At 38.8% G+C, this 18,539-nt stretch overlaps 1 protein-coding gene across 4 annotated transcripts in view; it reads left to right on the forward strand.

Moving 5' to 3' along the window:
* MED13L (mediator complex subunit 13L) overlaps window positions 1-18,539 on the forward strand; it is a 286,174-nt gene that overhangs the window by 150,878 nt on the left and 116,757 nt on the right. For all 4 annotated transcript variants that reach the window (XM_059676953.1, XM_059676952.1, XM_059676954.1 and 1 more), the window contains exon 4: window positions 1,812-1,895. In XM_059676953.1, the coding sequence (XP_059532936.1) occupies window positions 1,812-1,895 (84 nt within the window). The remainder of the gene's footprint in view (window positions 1-1,811; window positions 1,896-18,539) is intronic.

Raw genomic sequence — 18,539 nt, forward strand, 5'->3', positions numbered from 1 at the left:
TCTGTCTCTAGGCTCTGAGGCCAGTCCCTCTCCAGGATCCTCCGGCATGCTCTCTCCAGCGAAGTTCTTCTGTCTCCAGGCTCCGTGTAGGTTCTGTCTTCTTGATTCTGTTCTAAGTTCTGAGTGTTTCTGTCTTGTTACAACTGTATTTATACCAGTTGATTCAATCCTATCAATCTCTATTACAAAGGTTAGGGCGTTTCTTATCTCCATTCCAGGGAGAAAAGATTATGTAGTTTAAGCATGATTGTTCGTAGTTAAAGGGATTAATTACCCGCCTGGCACTTAGTTGAGGGGTTTTATTCCCTCCCTAACTTCAGGGGAAAATCCCTACCTGGGGATTCAACCTTTCTTGGAGAGGTGACTTTGGTTAAAACACAGCGCCAAGAAGGTGAGCAAACATATTAAGAACCGTATGCCATATATGCCAGGTCCCTTGAAATAGCAAGGATGGACCGGCTCCCGGCACCCCAACCATAACATTATTTTCGTTGCTACGTCATCACTGTAATGTTGCTACTGTTGTGAATCGTAATGTAAATATCTGATATGCAGGATGTATTTTCAGGGGTCGCGACCCACAGGTTGAGAACTGCTGCTAGGGTATAGTAGGAAACCAATGTAATGGAGTTCCAAATAGAAGGAATCAGCTGAAAAACTTTCTTCAGCCCTTAAATTATATGGGTTTCTGTTATCTGGTTGGGATTTGGGAGCACTGCAGTTTCTAGAAAGGAGACTTCTTTGCATATGTGTTTGGTATAGAGTAGAGTGGTAAGATAAAGGCTTTGATACTGGTGAAGTTACTCTGTTATGAAGTTATATAAAATTTAGTGTACCTGTGCAGCTCTATAACTTTATGTGTGTGTGTGTGTGTGTGTGTGTGTGTGTATGTGTATGTGTATGTGTATATGCGTGTGTGTGTATTTTGGGGAGGTAGAGAGAGGGAGAGAGAGATAGAAACATCAGTAATGAGAGAGAATCATTGATTAGTTGCTTTGTGCATGCCCCCTACTGGGAATCGACCTGTGACCTCCTGGTTCATATTTCGATGCTCAACCACTGAGCCACACTAACCAGGCACTATAACTTCTTGATAACCTAAAGTGCAGTTTGGTTGAGAGTGTGGTAGAGGAAAACTATATTTGGACTTTTTAATCTATGAAAACCGTTATACTTACAATTTCATAATTTGAGGGACACAAAGGAAACCAAAGTTTGTGGTGGCTCCCTTCTAACCCTCCTAACTGTCCCATCTGGGAATGGCTTTCGGAGTTAGGCTGTGGCCGCTGCTGTGGCACCTGTAATCCAATATCTGGTCTGCCCATGGCTTTAGGATTAGAGCTTGTGGCATGCCAACTTTGGAATCAAGTTGCTTGTGTCGTTAAATATTTAGAGCCATATGACAACACACACACACACACACACACACACACACACACACCTCACCCTGATATCATTTTCATTTTCAGTAGCTGTGTTTTTTTTTCTTCTTGAAACAGTGAATTTTGAGCTGTAGTAGGGTTCTAGGAATTATTTCTAAAGAGAGATGCTTTCCTAGGACTGTTGATTGAAGAAAATTTTATAAATCTTGCAAGTGGTCTTGCAAGATAATATTATACTATCTTACAGAATTACGTCATATCTTCACAGTAAGGAAATTTTGAAAATCTCAGTGATGAGGAAACATTTTGACAGTTTAATTGCTGATGTTTTTTATTTCCAATGATGTATGCCATTTGTGATTATTGATGCAATGACTTCCTAATTTATTATTGAAACGATAAAAATAATTCTTGATGTAATTATCATAGGTGCCTAATGGATAAGAACTTCGTTAGGATTGGGAAATGGTTTGTTCGACCGTATGAAAAGGATGAAAAGCCAGTCAACAAAAGGTGAGTGTTTAGAATGCTCTTGGTTTTTTTGGTTGCTTTTGCTTGACCACAACTATCTTTGGGGAAGAGGTGGGTAGGGAAAGCAGCTTATTTGTTTACTTCCTAATAATGCTAGTAGTTTATATGTGCTACAATAGATTTCTGGATCACATTTTATTAAACACTGCATTACAAAATTTCTGTGGAATATTAAAAATTGAACTACAAAGATGATTATCACTATTGCCTACGTATAAGCTCCTTATTACCACACTATTTTGAATTGAAATATTTTATTTTGTTATTTTTCTTCTTTAAAGTATTATATGGCATAACCTTTAAAAACAGTCAAATGAATTCAAATGGTGACAATATTTATAGGATTGATGCCCCTTAAAAGTCAATCAACACATCCTTGCTAATTGTCAAACAAGGACTGTGAATTACTGCTAAACAGTGCTAAACTTTTGACCATCAAAGGCAGTCCTTGATACTAAACAAAAATGGAGGCTTAGATTAATCAAACCAGAACCAATAAACAAAACACTCAAAATGAAATATTTACCCACTTACCCCTGAACACAGGATAGACTTAATTAAAATCATAAGTTGATGGTGATTACTTCATTTCTGAAGAGCAGGGTACACAGTCTTTATTCTTCGTTATTTTATTTTTTTACTGCCATACTTGTCCTAAGCTAAAAGTCCTAATTCCTGGCTATAGGTAAGAGTTCTTGAAGCCTTTTATGGTAGCTCTAAGGTTAGATCTTTTGGGTAGTTTGTCAGAATTTTGGCTGTCAACTCTTGCCTCTTTTGGAAACTTTACTTTCTTAATTTCCTACCAGAGATTCAATTAGCGAGCTTTATGTCTGAAGCTTTGATGAAGTGGTTGTGTGGAATCTGCTCATTAACCAAATCTAAGTTATGAAAATTTGGTTTCTTTTTTCAAATCTGATAAAATAAGGACTGCCTGCTGTGGCCCCCCCAACCCCCCAAATCACCATGAAGTTCCTTGAAATATTTTTTCCTCCTTTAGTACATTTAAAATTCTTTAGGATTTATTTAAGAAGTGTATTCAAATACAACATAGTAGGTATTATGTTTATCAAAGTTTGTGTGGAAAGGATAATGACACTTTGAGAAAGGTGCCAGTTTGTATGCGTGTGTAAAAGTGTGATTCTATTTACAGATGCTTTGATTGAGGAACTTTTTCTTTTATTTATTTTGATTTGATCTGACCAATGCATATGTTCCGAGAACATAATTAGTCTTTGCGTTTTCCCTCAACTTTCTAAATGGTTAAAGTTTTGGCTTTTAATGTTGGTGAGTCCAAATGGTTAACTATGGAATTGCTTTAGCACAAGGATCTCTATACGATTCTTAGTATGGCTCGCTATGCTTAGTGTGCATCCCCACAGCTGCTCACTGGTGAGTTAACTGAGCCAGTCCTAAATGTGTGATGATGTGACAGGAATTTGAGGAATGAAGAGGAAATGTAGAAATAAAATACTGATTGAAAGAGGAGCAATTCATATTTAGTGCTTTCAGAAAGGAAGGGAGAGGGAGAGAGAGATAGAACCATCAATGATGAGAGAGAATCATTGATTGGCTGCCACCTGCACACCCCACACTGGGGATCAAGTCGCAACTCAGGCATGTGCCCTAATCAGGAATCAAACCGTGACCTCCTGGTTCATAGGTCGATGCTCAACCACTGAGCCATGCCATCTGGACAGCAATTTGTATTTTTAATAGTTAAAAAATAATGTTTAAAAGTCAAATGTAGATATGAATCTATTTTATACTAGAGGCCCGGTGCACAAAAATTTGTGCACTTGGGGGGGGTGTCCCTCAGCCCCGCCTGTACCCTCTCTCAGTCTGGACCGCTCGGGGGATGTTAACCTGCTGGCTTAGGCCCGCTCCCCGGGGGATCGGGCCCAAGCTGGCAGTCAGACATCCCTCTGGCAGCCCGGGAGCCCTCGGGGGATGTTCACTTGCCAGCGGGGAGCAGGCCTAAGCTGCAGTTGGACATCCTTAGCGCTGCTGAGGAGGCAGGAGAGGCTCCCACCACCACTGCTGTGCTGGCAGCCGTCAGCCTGGCTTGTGGCTGAGCAGAGCTCCCCCTGTGGGAGTGGACTGACCACCAGAGGGCAGCTCCTGCATTGAGCGTCTGCCCCCTGGTGGTTAGTGTGTGTCATAGTGACCAGTCATTCCCAGTGGTTCTGCTGTTAGGGTCAATTTGCATATTACCATTTTACTATATAGGATAGAGGCCTGGTGCACGGGTGGGGGCCGGCTGGTTTGCCCTGAAGGGTGTCCCAGATCAGGGTAGTGGTCCTGCTTGGGTGCCTGGCCAGCCTGGGTGAGGGGCTGAGGGCCGTTTTCAGGCTGGCCACACCCTCTTCAGGGAGGGGGGTCCTGCTGGGGTGCCTGGCCAGCCAGGGTGAGGGGCTGATGGCTGTTTGCAACTGGTCACACCCCCTTCAGGGTGGGGGTCCCCACTGGGGTGCCTGGCCAGTCTGGGTGAGGGCCGTTTTCAGGCTGGCCGGCGACTGAAGCTCCCAGCCTCTCCTTTTTTTTCTTTTTTTTTTAATTCTGGGATTTATTTACCTTCTATAATTGAAACTTTGTTGCCGTCACTGGAGCTGAGAGCTGGCTCCTGCTTGCTCCAGCTCCGAGGCCACGGCCTGCTGAAAGCTGGTATCTGGGGTTTGTTTAGCTTCTATAATTGAAACTTTGTTGCTTTTGGAGCTCAGAGCCGGGCTGCAGTAGGCGGGGAACCTTGGCTTCCTCCATCACTGGAGCAAGCAAACCTCCTGCTTGCTTCAGCTGCATGGCTGCCGGCCGCCATCTTGGTTTGGTTAATTTGCATATCATGCTGATTAGCCAATGGGAGGTGTAATGAAGGTATGGTCAATTACCATGTTTGTCTATTGTTAGATAGGATTAGAGGCCTGATGCATGAAATTTGTGGGAAGGACTTGGCCCTTGCATCACTGCCCCCCTCCCACTGGTGGTTTCAGAAAGTCGTTCTGGAAGGTCGTTCCAGAAGGTCATTCTGTCACCTAGTCTAATTAGCATATTAGCTCTTTATTATATAGGATAGAGTTTATATATCTTCACACTTAATTTAGATCCCAAAAGTCTTCCTAACTTTAGCCATCCAATAGATGTAAATAATTCTGAGCAATGTAATGGAATTATTTTATTATATTTAGAATTCATGATTGAATGTGGAATTTTTTTATAATGTAGAAATGTTAATGATATTTTTATTGGGGTAATATTAATAAAATTAAATAAGTTTCAGGTATACATTACAATTCTCTATCTTTTTACTCTATTGCGTGTTCAGCACCAAAAGTCTAGTTTCTATGTTACCCTATATTTGGCCCCCTTTACCCATTTTGTCCCCCCTCTACTCCCCTAAATGTTAATGATTTTGAAAAAAAAAAAAAAACACATTTTAAAACAAAGTAACAGTTAGAAAAATTTAAAACCGAAGCTTGAATTTGAACAGTTAGCATTTGCTGTTATAAAACTTTATTAAGTGTAACGGCTTTTCCTCTTTTATTTGCTGAGTGCTGATAGAGCTTCTTGGTGGATGTTGACAGAAGATCTCAGTGGTTAAGTCGTTTTAGGTGGATAGAGTGACACTGTGGAGAAGGACATTTAGAATGATAAACTTTGGGATCACATTCCATACCTTTCTTTACAAGTTATTTGCCTTTGGATAAGGTGTTTAGTTTTTTCTGGGCTGCACATTGTTTTTTTGCTGTTACTGAGTAGCAGTTACTATCTTAGGAGAACTTGCTGCTCAGTGCTAAACAAATTGTATGCACAAATTATTATTTTTAGGAATACTCTTACTTGATGCCATTAGATACAAATAAAAGGAATGTATTTTAAAGAATAGTACTCTATGTATAAAGTATAGTAATACTAACATATATTTAATTTTGTTCAATAGGTTAAAAATACAATTGAAAACATGACATATTTTATGTAGGTAAAATAATTCTAATAGTGGGAAGAAATGAATATATATTGATGAATAGTGTTCCCCTGTTAGATTAATAGCATATAATTTCTTGAGCTATAAATTCCATATTGATAGCAAGACTAAATCATTTACAGTGGACTATAAAATAGAGTTCTCAGTGTTTGATATGAGATAATGCTCGGGATAATTTTAGAAAAAGTATATGTATATATATATAAAATAAATTTGACTAGGCACATCCAAGAAGATAAACTTATTCATATCATTTTTTTCTCTATAGTGACATGTTTTTGGTTATTCATATCCTTGGGAATGTAGTAAGTAGGAAAGAAAACTTTGGCTTTGTCCTAAAGAGTTATGACAACTAACATCAAACATTAAACAATTATGGTTTCTAAAGTATATTGAACTTGAAAAAGCCTTTAACTAGATGCTTAAACCAGTGGAAATAAATATTTTAAAAATGATTTAGAAATTATTCCAATTATAGAGTCTCTTTCTTTTAGAGAGCTGTTCATTTTCTAATTTAATTCCAGCCCACATTTGATTATTGCAATTTTTAGTCTATTAATTTTAGCCTTTGAATGCCATTTTTAGCAAAATAATTGATTGCCCCCAATGACAATTTGCACTTTTGATCTTTTCTAGGAATCAGGTTTATATTAGTTGGGCTAATACAAATATTGGTAAACACAAATAACCAACTTGCTAGTGCATTTTCTGAATTAATTAGCTGTCTCTTCTTCATGTGCAAACCTGCCCTCCTCTTAGATGATAGTTCAAATAGCCTCATATACTTTCAAATATTCTAATTACTTTTTTATGTCACGTACCTCACTGGGGATCGAGCCCGAAACCTAGGCATGTACCTGATGGGGAATCGAACAGTGACCTCCTGGCTCATAGGCTGAGGCTCAACCACTAAGCTGTGCCGGCCAGGCCACTGCTCACTCTTCTACCCATCCTCCTCTTTCCTTTTTCTCTCCTTATTAAAGGCCAGTCATATGTGTTTCCTTCTAGAGATGCAAGGATGAAAAGGCAGGGAAAGGGATCTTTTATCTAGAGGTTAAGCAGACATGTAAACAGATTCTTATAGTGTGAAAGGTAAAGGAAATCTCCCAATGTTCTGAAAAATAAGATCACTAGTCATCATTTTTTCAGTTTTCCTCATAAATTTACTTGGTACATGTGGTGCTTTTTGCCACTTATCTGTGAACAAGAGCTAGTTGATGGACAATCCATAAAAGAATATTAATGGGACAATTTAGACTTATCTAATCATGTGTCATAGTTTTGCAGCTTTTTTTCCATGGGTCTATAATATATGTAGTCATTTTCTGCTAGTTTATCTGATGAAAGATATATAAAAAACTATGTATTTTGTCACTGGAATATACTTGAGAATTGTGTGAAAAGTGAGAAGAGAGATGAGCACATAGAAGTATTTAGGATTGTAAATCTTGCATTCAGGAATTAGAACTTTTTGTACATGCGACTTTTTCAAGAAAGTAATGCACATACACATTAGTACATGAATTACTGATGAGCCAGAATCTGCCATCCACTAGGCTGCTTCTTTGGAAATAAATGACTGAAGTTTACTAGTAGGACTTTATTATAACTCCTATCCTAATCAAGCTCTTAGTGTGCTTAGTTACACTGGTCTACTCACTATATCTTATGTTTCTGTTCTTGTGATTTTTTTTTCTAAACTGAGTAGAATAATAATAAAGGTAATAATAATGATGTCTACTTTATATAGGTTGTTTTGAGGATTAAATGAGATGATTCATGTAACTGGCTGAATGAATGACTAGACCAGGGGTGGGCAAACTTTTTGACTCGAGGGCCACAATGGGTTCTTAAACTGGACCGGAGGGCCGGAACAAAAGCATGGATGGAGTGTTTGTGTGAACTAATATAAATTCAAAGTAAACATCATTACATAAAAGGGTACGGTCTTTTTTTTTTTTTTTTTTTTTTTAGTTTTATTCATTTCAGACAGGCCGGATCCAGCCTGCGGCCCATAGTTTGCCCACAGCTGGACTACACAAACAAATTATTTAAAGCCTGTTGCAAACATTTCTTTCTAGTTCCATGACATTATATACTAGTCACTATATTATGAATGAAACTGATAACTTTTCAAAATTAAGTCATCATAAGTCAGGAATAGCAGTGTGTACAATTTTATTTTTACTCCTTCAGATCATTTGATATTGTTTTTATATTTAAATCTTACTAGAGGCCCGGTGCACGAATTCAGGCACCAGTGGGTTCCCTCAGCCTGCCCTGCAGGATTGGGCTGAACTGGCTCTCTGACATCCCCCAAGGGGTCCTGGATTATGAGAGGGTGCAGGCCAAGCCAAGGAACTGCACCGTGCACGATTGGGGCTGGGGAGGGATGTGGGAGGTTGGCCAGCTTGGGAGGGACCATGGGAGGGCTCCAGGGCATGTCCAGCTCATCTTGCTCAGTCCCAATCGGCCGGACCCCAGCAGTATGCTAACCTACCACTTGGAGCATCTGCACCCTGGTGGTCAGTGCACATGATGGCAACAGGTCGACCGGTTGACTGTCTGCCCCCTGGTGGTCAGTGTGTGTCATAGCGAACAGTTGAGCTGCCTTAGCATATCATTAGCATATTACGCTTTGATTGGTTGAACGGATGACCAGACACTTAGCATATTAGGATTTTATTATATAGGACTAGGGGCCCGGTGCACGAAATTCGTGCACTGTGTGTGTGTGTGTGTGTGTGTGTGTGTGTGTGTGTGTGTGTGTAGTGTCCCTCAGCCCAGCCTGCCCCCTCTCACATACTGGGAGCCCTCAGGCGTTGACCCCCATCACCCTCCAATCGCAGGATCAGCCCCTTACCCAGGCCTGACGCCTCCGCCAGAGGTGTCAGGCTTGGACAGGGGACCCCCATCTCCCCCTGATCACTGGCTCTGGCCCCCGCCCAGGCCTGAGGCCTCTGGCCCAGGAATCATGCCTGGGCAGGGGACCCCCATCTCCCTCTGATCGCTGGCTCCACCCCCCGCCCAAGCCTGACGCCTCTGACCCAGGCTTCAGGCCTGGGCAAGGGGACCATCATATCCCCCCAATCCCCGGCTCCGCCCCCCACCCAGGCCTGATGCCTTGGCCAGAGGAGTTGACCCTCATCACCCTCTGATCACCAATCACCGGATCGGCCCCTTGACCAGGCCTGAGGCCTCCGGCAGAGGTGTCAGGCCTGGTCAGGGGACCCCCAGCTCCCCGCGTTGCAGGCTCCGCCCCTGCCCAGGCCTAATGCCTCTGGCTGAGGCATCCGGCTCGGGCAGCGGGGACCCGCAGCTGCAGGGGCCCCGCGATCGTGGGCTTCGCTTTAGTCCCAGGCAAGGGACCCCTAGCTCCCGGGACTGCCAGCTTCAACCGTGCCCAGCTCCCATCACTGGCTCCACCCCTACTTCCTGCTATCACTGGCCAGGGCAGCAAAGGCGCCTGATTCTCCGATCATGGCTGGGGGGCAGGGCAAAGGCGGCCCCAGGGCCGCCTTTGCCCTGCCCCCCAGCTCTTAGCTCCCCCCTGGGTTTCCAATCACTGTCAGTGGCAGGGGGCTTCTTCCTGCTTTCCCTTTCGCCTCCCTGCATTGTGCCTACATATGCAAATTAACTGCCATCTTGTTGGCAGTTAACTGCCAATCTTAGTTGGCAGTTAACTGCCAATCATAGTTGACAGTTAATTTGCATATAGCCCTGATTAGCCAATGAAAAGGGTATCGTCGTACGCCAATTACCATTTTTCTCTTTTATTAGATAGGATATTTTCTCTAAACTATGCATTAATAGAAGATGGTGAAATTTCCATAAAATTCACCAATTTTATACCAAGTATTTTCATAGATTTGATTTTGGTCTTAGATACATATGATGTTTTAAAGAGGTACCTTTGACTATTAAGGTTCATATCAAGTGTGATAGTCTATTTTTGATATTTCGTGTATTAAAAAGAGCTCTAAGTAGTGTTAGACCAAGCATCTTTAGTAGTAAAATTAGATAGCTACTCTGGGTAATAAAAGAGACAGCATAAGTGATAAGTGATCCAGACAGAAATGGATCTAGTACTCACATTTGTCAGATGAAAAAAGAAGGAAGCTGCTTACAAACCACCAACACTTACAGAATTTTTTTTGGATGGGCATCATTCAACACATCTAGAAACATATTTATGCACTTACTTTATACTTTGTGTTTTTCCCTACCCATTCCTCATAAGAGTATCAGAAAGTGGGGATGTTTTTACTAGTCTTCTAACTTCTTAAACACAGTTATCATGTCTATAGCTTAACGTGAGAAGAATGGTCTAGATAAGAATATTTGACATGAAATAAAAAAATATAGAAGAAATAAGTGGAAGGTTGAGGGTAAAATGAAGTATCTATATTTTTAGTTTACTGGCATTAAAAGGTGCTAATTGTACAAATATACCCATTTGTTCCTTTGTTCTTAGTATAATAAAAAATACAAATATATTTTATTTGAAGGAATTTAATTTAATACTATTTATTCACTTTTTAAAGCTTCCATTAATAATGCTTTTTTGGAGAATGTGTTCATAAATCATCCCAAACATTATAAAAAAATGAACAATAGAGTGTATTTTTCTGATTACAAAAGGATTGATGTATTTATTAGAAATTGGAGCATGCTTAAAACCAAATAGAATTTTGAGATGGTATCTTTTTGATCCTTCATGTATTCCTATATATCCGTACCTCCACAGTGCTTGATGATGAGTTAGTGAAATCCTTAAAAATTTAGCTTTTTAAAATAGTTATTCCTAGATACACTGGAAAAGGACAACTTCAGTATACTAAAGTATAATTTACAACAAGATAAAATTGGAACTGTGATGCAAATATAAAATGAACAAATGCCAAACATTTTAATCAACTCTTTAATTAGTGTAGGAACAGGTGAGATGTAAAAACCAGGTCAGAGAGCATTTGAGCAGCTAGATTTTATAGAAAATTAATAGGTGTTTGTGCACCTGTAATGTGGTAGCTATTTGAACAAATAATGCATATAAATTCATTATTTTTTAAGAATTTATTTTAGAGAGAGGAGGGGAGGGAGAGAGAAGCAAATGTGTGAGAGAAAAACATCAGTCAACTGCTTTCTACTTGCCCTGACTGGAGATTGAACCCACAGCCTGGGTATATGTTCTGAGGGGGAATCGAACCCACCACCTTTTGATATACAGGTCTACGCTCTAACCAACTGAGACATACCAGCCATGGAAAATTTATTTTAGTCTTAAATAACCACAATTGCTTATTAATTAGGACATGCATGCCTGTTGGGCACTGTACAACTTCTCAAATCTTGGAATCAGATTGGACACCTCTACTTTTATTTCCAGTCTATATAGATTTTACTTTATATCACAACACTGAAAATCCAGTTTCACAAAGACTTGACTTGATTGCAGGGAATATAGCACAGTTTAATGTTGACACTGAGCTGGTAGTTTGCATAGTCTCTGACAAATGCTCTTTTCTTTACCCCCAAATTAAAAATAGCCCACCACACCCTTGTGAATTTGTTGGAGTGTTCAGGGGTGCTGTAGTCACAGTGGGTAAAGGAGGCAGTCGATAATTTTTGGCTGGGCATTTCCCCTACATAACATTGAAAGGACAAGTTGTCTTATTCAAAGTTTTGAGTAAAAAGTTTTACAAGTACTCCAGAGAGCTTCTAATTAATATTATTAAATTTCTCTCCTTAAACTGCCTCCTGGATGGTGGTGGTGTTATTGATGTCCTGGTAGACTCTACTCTATTTATCCAAATCCTACCAAGTCTATAGGCTGTTCTGGTAATCCAGTTAATTATTCTGCTGCATTAGAGCTATAGTGTAGTGGATTCTCAAACTTTTTGTTCTCAAAGCACCTATAAACCTTATGGAGAGCTTTTATTTATGTGGATTAAACTTACCAATATTTACTCCAAACGGAAAAAACTAAAAATAGCAATACTAAACCCATTTCATGTTAAAGCAAATAGCCCATTTTTAACTAAAATAACAATTCTCTAAAAGAGAAAAATATTTAGTCAGAAGAATAACAGTTTTTTCAAATCTCTTTAATGTCTGGCTTAAGGGAAAACAGCTGTATCTCGTTTCTGCTTCTGCATGTAGTCTGTTGTGACATCACACATCATGTAGCCTCTGGAAAACTCTATTGTGTACTTGGGGGGAAAATCAGATGAAAAAGATGAATAATGTCTTTATGTTATTCTGAAAATAGTTTTGACTGCTGCATGCTCAGAGTGGAGCTTTACATTCTTAATGCTTACAAAGAATTTCAACGCAGATGTGGTCTGTCTGCATTCTCCTATTGGGCAGGGGCAGATAAACTTTTGTAAAGGGCCAGATAATGAATATTCTCAGCTCTGCAGGGTATATAGTCTCTGCCCAAACCAGTCAAATCTGACATTCTACTGCGAAAGCAGCCATAGACAATGTGCAAGCAAGTGGGCATAACTTGCCCCAATAAAACTTTACAAAAAATATGTGACAGGCCGGAATTGGCCGTGGCCTCTGCCCTTAAGAGGGAAATTGCTGTTCAGATAAGCTAAATGATTAGCTGACAGTCATACAGCTAGAAAGTGGAGGATTCAATTCCATGTGTTTCTAGTTTCACAACCACTGTCTTTCTCATTTCTTCATGCTGTCTTCACTAAAAAGGTTAATGATTACAAATTTAATGTAGATGGGATTATTGGTTATTTGTTATTGATAACTTTTTAGGATAAAAATTTATCTAAGATTAAAGTTGTATAGGGGCTAGGATATAGACTCTCCCTAGTTACCCAATAAATGATTGGATAAGGGTCTTTATCACAATGAATCATATGCACCATGGAACATTTTAATTCTTGTGTTAATCACTTAAACACACGTATCTAAAAATGTTTTCAACAGACAAACTCTCTAAGTAATTGTTTTATTCTATTTAAAATATTATTTGGAGTGGTGAATACATGTATATAGTACACAATTTAAATGGCACAAAATGGGTAGGTGAAAAAGTAAGTAAGTCTCTTCCACACTTCCCAGTCAGCCAATTTCTTAGTGTTAATTCCTATTACCAGTTTCCTTTCATCTTTCCAGCGATTAATTTATGCAGATATACACCAGCATGCATCTATACATTTCTCTTTTATACAGATAGTATATCTGTATAAATTGGTATACATACTCTACCCATTGTTCCATGGCTTTATTTTACTTACTAGATAGATAGTGATGATATGTTGAAGATCAATCCATGTATATGCATATAGAACTATTAACTGTTTGAAAGAAAAACATGCTTTATATTCACTCTGAATATTTGTTTTATCAGACTTATTAATTTTAGAATTTATTTGTTTTGTTATTTACATTCCATGAGTATCTTTTCTAACAGTTTTTAAAAATGATGTTGCTTTGGTATTTGGTGCACATGAGTAAAATAACTTCACAAAGTTCTGCCAAATGATTTAGTGTGATTAGGAAAGAACGATATGAAGCAATAAATAATGAGCACTGAATGTGAAAATTGGGAGATCTTGTGGGTTGTTCTAGTGAAGAGCAGGGATTCATGAAGTTAAATGGGTTTTGGTAACTCTAAGGTTTGAATGGCTTGGGTTAGAATCAAAGTGAGGAAAACAACATAACAAAGACATCACCATAGTGTCTCTTAAGGAAAGATTTGGTTGAGTAGAGAGGAAAGTGCATGCTTAGCAGCAGTGGAAGACAAAAAGAGATAATGTCTAACAGGAGGACTCCTTGAGTGATCCAGAGAGTTATAAAGAAATTCTTTTTATGGGTTTTTTTCCTCTCTCCCGTGGGACCAAGATATTAAAAGATGATGAATTGCTTTGTAGGATTTGTGTATGACTGAAGTCATATGCTTGTACTATGAATCGCCTACAGGCTGTCTAGGTGTTCATTTGTGGTGGAGAGCTGCTGTGAGTGAACTTTGCCCCTAGGCATTATATTGCTGTATGCCATAATGATAGATTATTGAGGTTTTTGTTTAGGTATTTTGATGAATGAATGTGGCAAAGAATATACTCTTTGGGATCCATGTAACATCTGTAAGCTTAGAACCATGATAAAGTTCTAAAGTCTTGAAGCTTAGATGAATTGTGATAGAGACTTACATTGTTCTAGCAATGACTAATAAATTAGAATAGTTGCTTGTTAGAATTTAAGAATTGCAAAATTCCACAGCCAGAGATAAGCATTGTCTTGAGAGTTAAATATTATTTTTTAAAAGCTTAAAAATAAAAAAAACTCAGAAAAACAAAAGCTGTTTTTGAGGGCTCAGTCCAAACTTGCCATTAAATTATGGCTACATGTATAACTTTTCCCTATTGCTTTTGACTCCTTGTTTCTGGAGTTTCGGGACTGTTTTTAGTTAGTGCCTTTTGTATTGTCTTACTTGGTTTTCTGCCAAGAATTTAAGCATTTACTGTGTATAGGCTCCTATCTCTCATGTTAATTTATTTAAAGCTGGAGAATAGCTCACATTATTGCACTTGAGAAGCACCTAAACCCTATTACAGCGTTAAACAAAATTCTTTATAGTGCTCGCTGGTGCCACTACAGCCTCTCTTGCCTCTATATATGTGTTAAATCAGTTGGTGTCTACTTCAAACTTGAAGGAAAGGCACCCGCAGAAAGGCAGTCCTGCTTCCTGGAGCCCACAGCACAGGTTTGGATATGTACTGACAGATAAATCGAAATGGTTGAGTGAAAAGCAACCAATTTAGGGGCACTCAGCAACACAACTTCAAGCTGGAAGGAAGGTAGCTAATTTCTTTTGGTGGGGGGGTGCTAATATTTTTAAGTTAAGACTAACATTTGTTGAGATACTATGCTAACTGCTTTACATAAATTATTTCTAGTCTTCACTACGTACCCGGAGCTTTGTGTTATTTTCTTTGGTTTTACAGATATGAAAATGGAGACCTAGACAGTTTCAGTAACAAGAGTTAGAAAGTGCTAGAGCCAAGAATGTATTTTCTAGAAGGGCAGGACCTTTAATGCATACTGCTTGTTAAGTACTTTGTGTCTTATTATTCCTCACAGCAGCCCTGTGAAATTAGTGGTAGGAGTAGGAGTAGTAGTAGGAGTAGTAGTAGTAGTAGTACTTTTAATAAAAGGAATTGAGATACAGAGAAATAAGTAACTTGCCTTAGGTAGCACTGCTACTGCGGGCAGAGTTAGATTGAGTTGCTTCCAAGGTTCTTGCCCTTATTCTCAAAAAATGAAAAAATTAGAGAAGGGTAAATGGTAGAGGCTTAATGTTAAGTGAAATAATAAAGAACATCCAAATAAAAAACAGGATGATTCACCTTTTTATATAACTTTATTGATTTTAGAGAGGAAGGGAGAGATAGAAACATCAATGATGAGAGAGAATCATTGATCGGCTGCCTTCTGCATGCTCCCCTAGTGGAGATGGAGCCCGTAACCTGGGTACGTGCCTTTGACTGCAATTGAACCTGGTACCCTTCAGTCTGTAGGCCGATGCTCTGTCCACTGAGCCAAACTGGCTAGGGCAAGGATGGTTCACTTTTTAGCTTCTAGGCTAGAAAATATAACTTCAAATAATGGAAAAACTATTTGTGAAGACCAGTAGTGTATGAGCATTGCTTGCACAATGAAGCCCCCCATTAGGATATTTACTAGTAATAGCATATTTAGAAGGAAGAAAGAGGTTTCCATTCTTGCACATTCCGTCAATTAATAGGCAATGGTCTTGGCACTTGCCCTAAGGGGCTAAGCTGGAAGTTGCTCTGTCAAGGGTTCCCTTGTGGTAGTCACATGGTTTGCATTTTCCGCTAGAACTGTCAAGCATGGAATTGTGTAGTCAGGTATCTCAGATCAGTTTGAATCTGTGGGTCAAAGGAATAGAGATCAGGGGTAGAGAGGCAAGGTTTTCAGTCTGCCTCTTGAAGGTGTACCTAAAAAATCAGTGACTGTTTGGTGCTTATTAGTAAATTAAAAGACACAATTTATTTGTGGCATTTAAGCAAACTTAGAATTATGAAGGGGAAAAAATGTTGTTTTCCTTTCTTTTATTCATTTTACTCTTTAGATGATGTGTAAGAAAAAGAACATTCTTTTAAAGCTCAAAAATCAGTCACACTTTATTAATGCTTAGGAAGACATTACGTTTTAATATTTAACAATATCTTCAAGATATGTGATATAATAGAGAGATAAATATTAATAATAACTTATGAGAAAATTGCTTTGATAACCACATGCCCCTGTTATTGACCACTTAAGGCTGGGAAGAAAAATGCAGTAGCAAACTTTATTTTTCTCTGATATAGGATGAATGTTAAGCTACAAAGAATAATTTCAGGCATTCAGATCCATCATTAGAGAGATTAATAATTGAATTAGTATTTAGAGACAGGAAGTATGACCCATTAATCCAGTGGTTCTCAACCTTCTGGCCCTTTAAATACAGTTCCTCATGTTGTGACCCAACCATAAAATTATTTTCGTTGGTACTTCATAACTGTAATGTTGCTACTGTTATGAATCGTCATGTAAATATCTGATATGCAGGATGGTCTTAGGCGACCCCTGTGAAAGGGTCGTTCGACCGCCAAAGGGGTCGCGACCCACAGGTTGAGAACCGCTGCATTAATCAGTTAAGAAACAAGATAATATCCTACCCCCCGTCAGAGTTGTAATTTATGTGATTGAGAATAATTTTTATTTAATTACTGACATATGTTTGGAAAGCATTCTAATAAAACATTCAGGTCAGGGTCTCAATAATAGGGTGTTCCCCAAAAATGTGTACATACTTTGACTGAATCTAAAGTTGGTGTTTATTACCATATAGTTTATTTTCAAAATTTAAAAGAATCTACAGAAATGAATAATTCTTTTTGTCGATACCTGTTTTCAAATTGATGACCATTCTGGTCCAGGCACTATTGATAATGCAAAGCAGTGGAATCCCAAGCATCAAGAATCATTTCATTTGGTATTTGTGCGCTCTCAATTTGTCGACTGTTGCCGGTTTTGTACCGTAAACTTTATCTTTTATATATCCCCATAAAAAAAGTCTAGTGGATAATTTTTTTTTGTTCAAAGCTTAGTCTGGCTTTTGTACTACAGGAGCCATGTGCTAATAATACCCAGAATATAGCAGATACTTGAATATTTGGATTGCAATAATTTAAACTAATTCTTCACCACAGTTCATCAAGAAAATGAGGGGGTTTGGCCAGGTCATTTTTAAGGACCTTTTCACAACAAAGGTCTATGATTTTAGTTTTATTCTGTGCTCAGAGAATCAAGCTGTTTCTTTAGACTCAAAAGCAGTTGTGTTCAGAGACTAGTCCTGACTACATTTCCCAGCAGGCATGAGTCTGCTTGTTTCCTGCAGGGTTTGGTGCACTCTTGTGCCAGGTTGCCTAGTCATCCTTTTCCTTCAGTTGCTGGTTCCAATTAAAAGAAAAGTTTACAAATGTGGAAAGTTGCAAAATGGAGTCAGAATTGGTTAGGCAACATCCAGGGTGAATAAAAATCTAATCCCACACATTACAGAACAGATCCCAGTTTTGATTAGCATTCTTTTGGTGAGCTAATTTATAAGCCAGGAGTGCCTCTTACACCAGGGGGGATGGCTGGAAAATGGGGCATGAAGTTTGGGGCAGAAAGCTGACTGGAATTTAAGTGGTGGTGCTGGTGGTGGTGTAGTGTGAGGGGTACAGAGCATGGCCCATGTAAAATAATGTTCACTAATCAAGACTCAGCAGGAATCTATCTACTCGTTACCTTGACATAGTACAATATAATGTAGTGTGCTAATCAGCCCGGGAACCCAGACGTATGTGAAGTTTATGGGAACTCTAGGTTTTATAAAGTTCAGCTAAATAATTCTTGCTTTGTTTCTTCACTATTAATGAAATATGATGAAGATATTTTTAGTGCTTTACCACTGCAATAAAAAGGGCATAAAGGGCCATTAATAGTATCTGCAGAATGACAGACCTGCTTATTCTTCAAATAGCAAATCAGCAACTTGCTTAGAAACCCACTTGAGCATATAATAAAAACCCACGCTAGCTTGATTAACATTAAATCAAATAAGGTGTAGTAACTGAACATTTTTGCAAGTTAACTTTCCTGAGGTGGAAGGAGTCACTTCCCAATTCTGATGTGAATATTGAATTACCACAGTATTAGAGTGCTTTTACTAAATTGATTTGTGAGCTCACTGATTTGATTAACAGATTCAAAATGACAAAAGATACTTAAAAGGATCATTTTAAACATTAAGTATTGTTGCTAGTTTAGAAAATTGAAAGGTGCATAAAGAGTCTTATCTGCCCTGTAAATTAGAGCAAAATGAAATCATGTTAAATAGCCTTTAGGTTTATTTATGGTAAAAAACACAGAAAGATTCCACAAGACTGTCAGGTTATAGAGGAGGGGAGAAGGGCAATTTACTTCACTACTTTTTATTACTATTTTCCTTGCTTTTTTAAAAAAATACATTTTTATTGATTTCAGAAAGGGTGAGGAAGAGAGAGATAGAAAGATCAATGATGTGAGAATCATCGATCGGCTGCCTCCTGCACGCTCCATACTGGGGATTGAGCCTG

The sequence above is a fragment of the Myotis daubentonii genome, chromosome 19 (genome assembly GCF_963259705.1).
Source record: "Myotis daubentonii chromosome 19, mMyoDau2.1, whole genome shotgun sequence".
NCBI classification, from domain to species: domain Eukaryota; kingdom Metazoa; phylum Chordata; class Mammalia; order Chiroptera; family Vespertilionidae; genus Myotis; species Myotis daubentonii.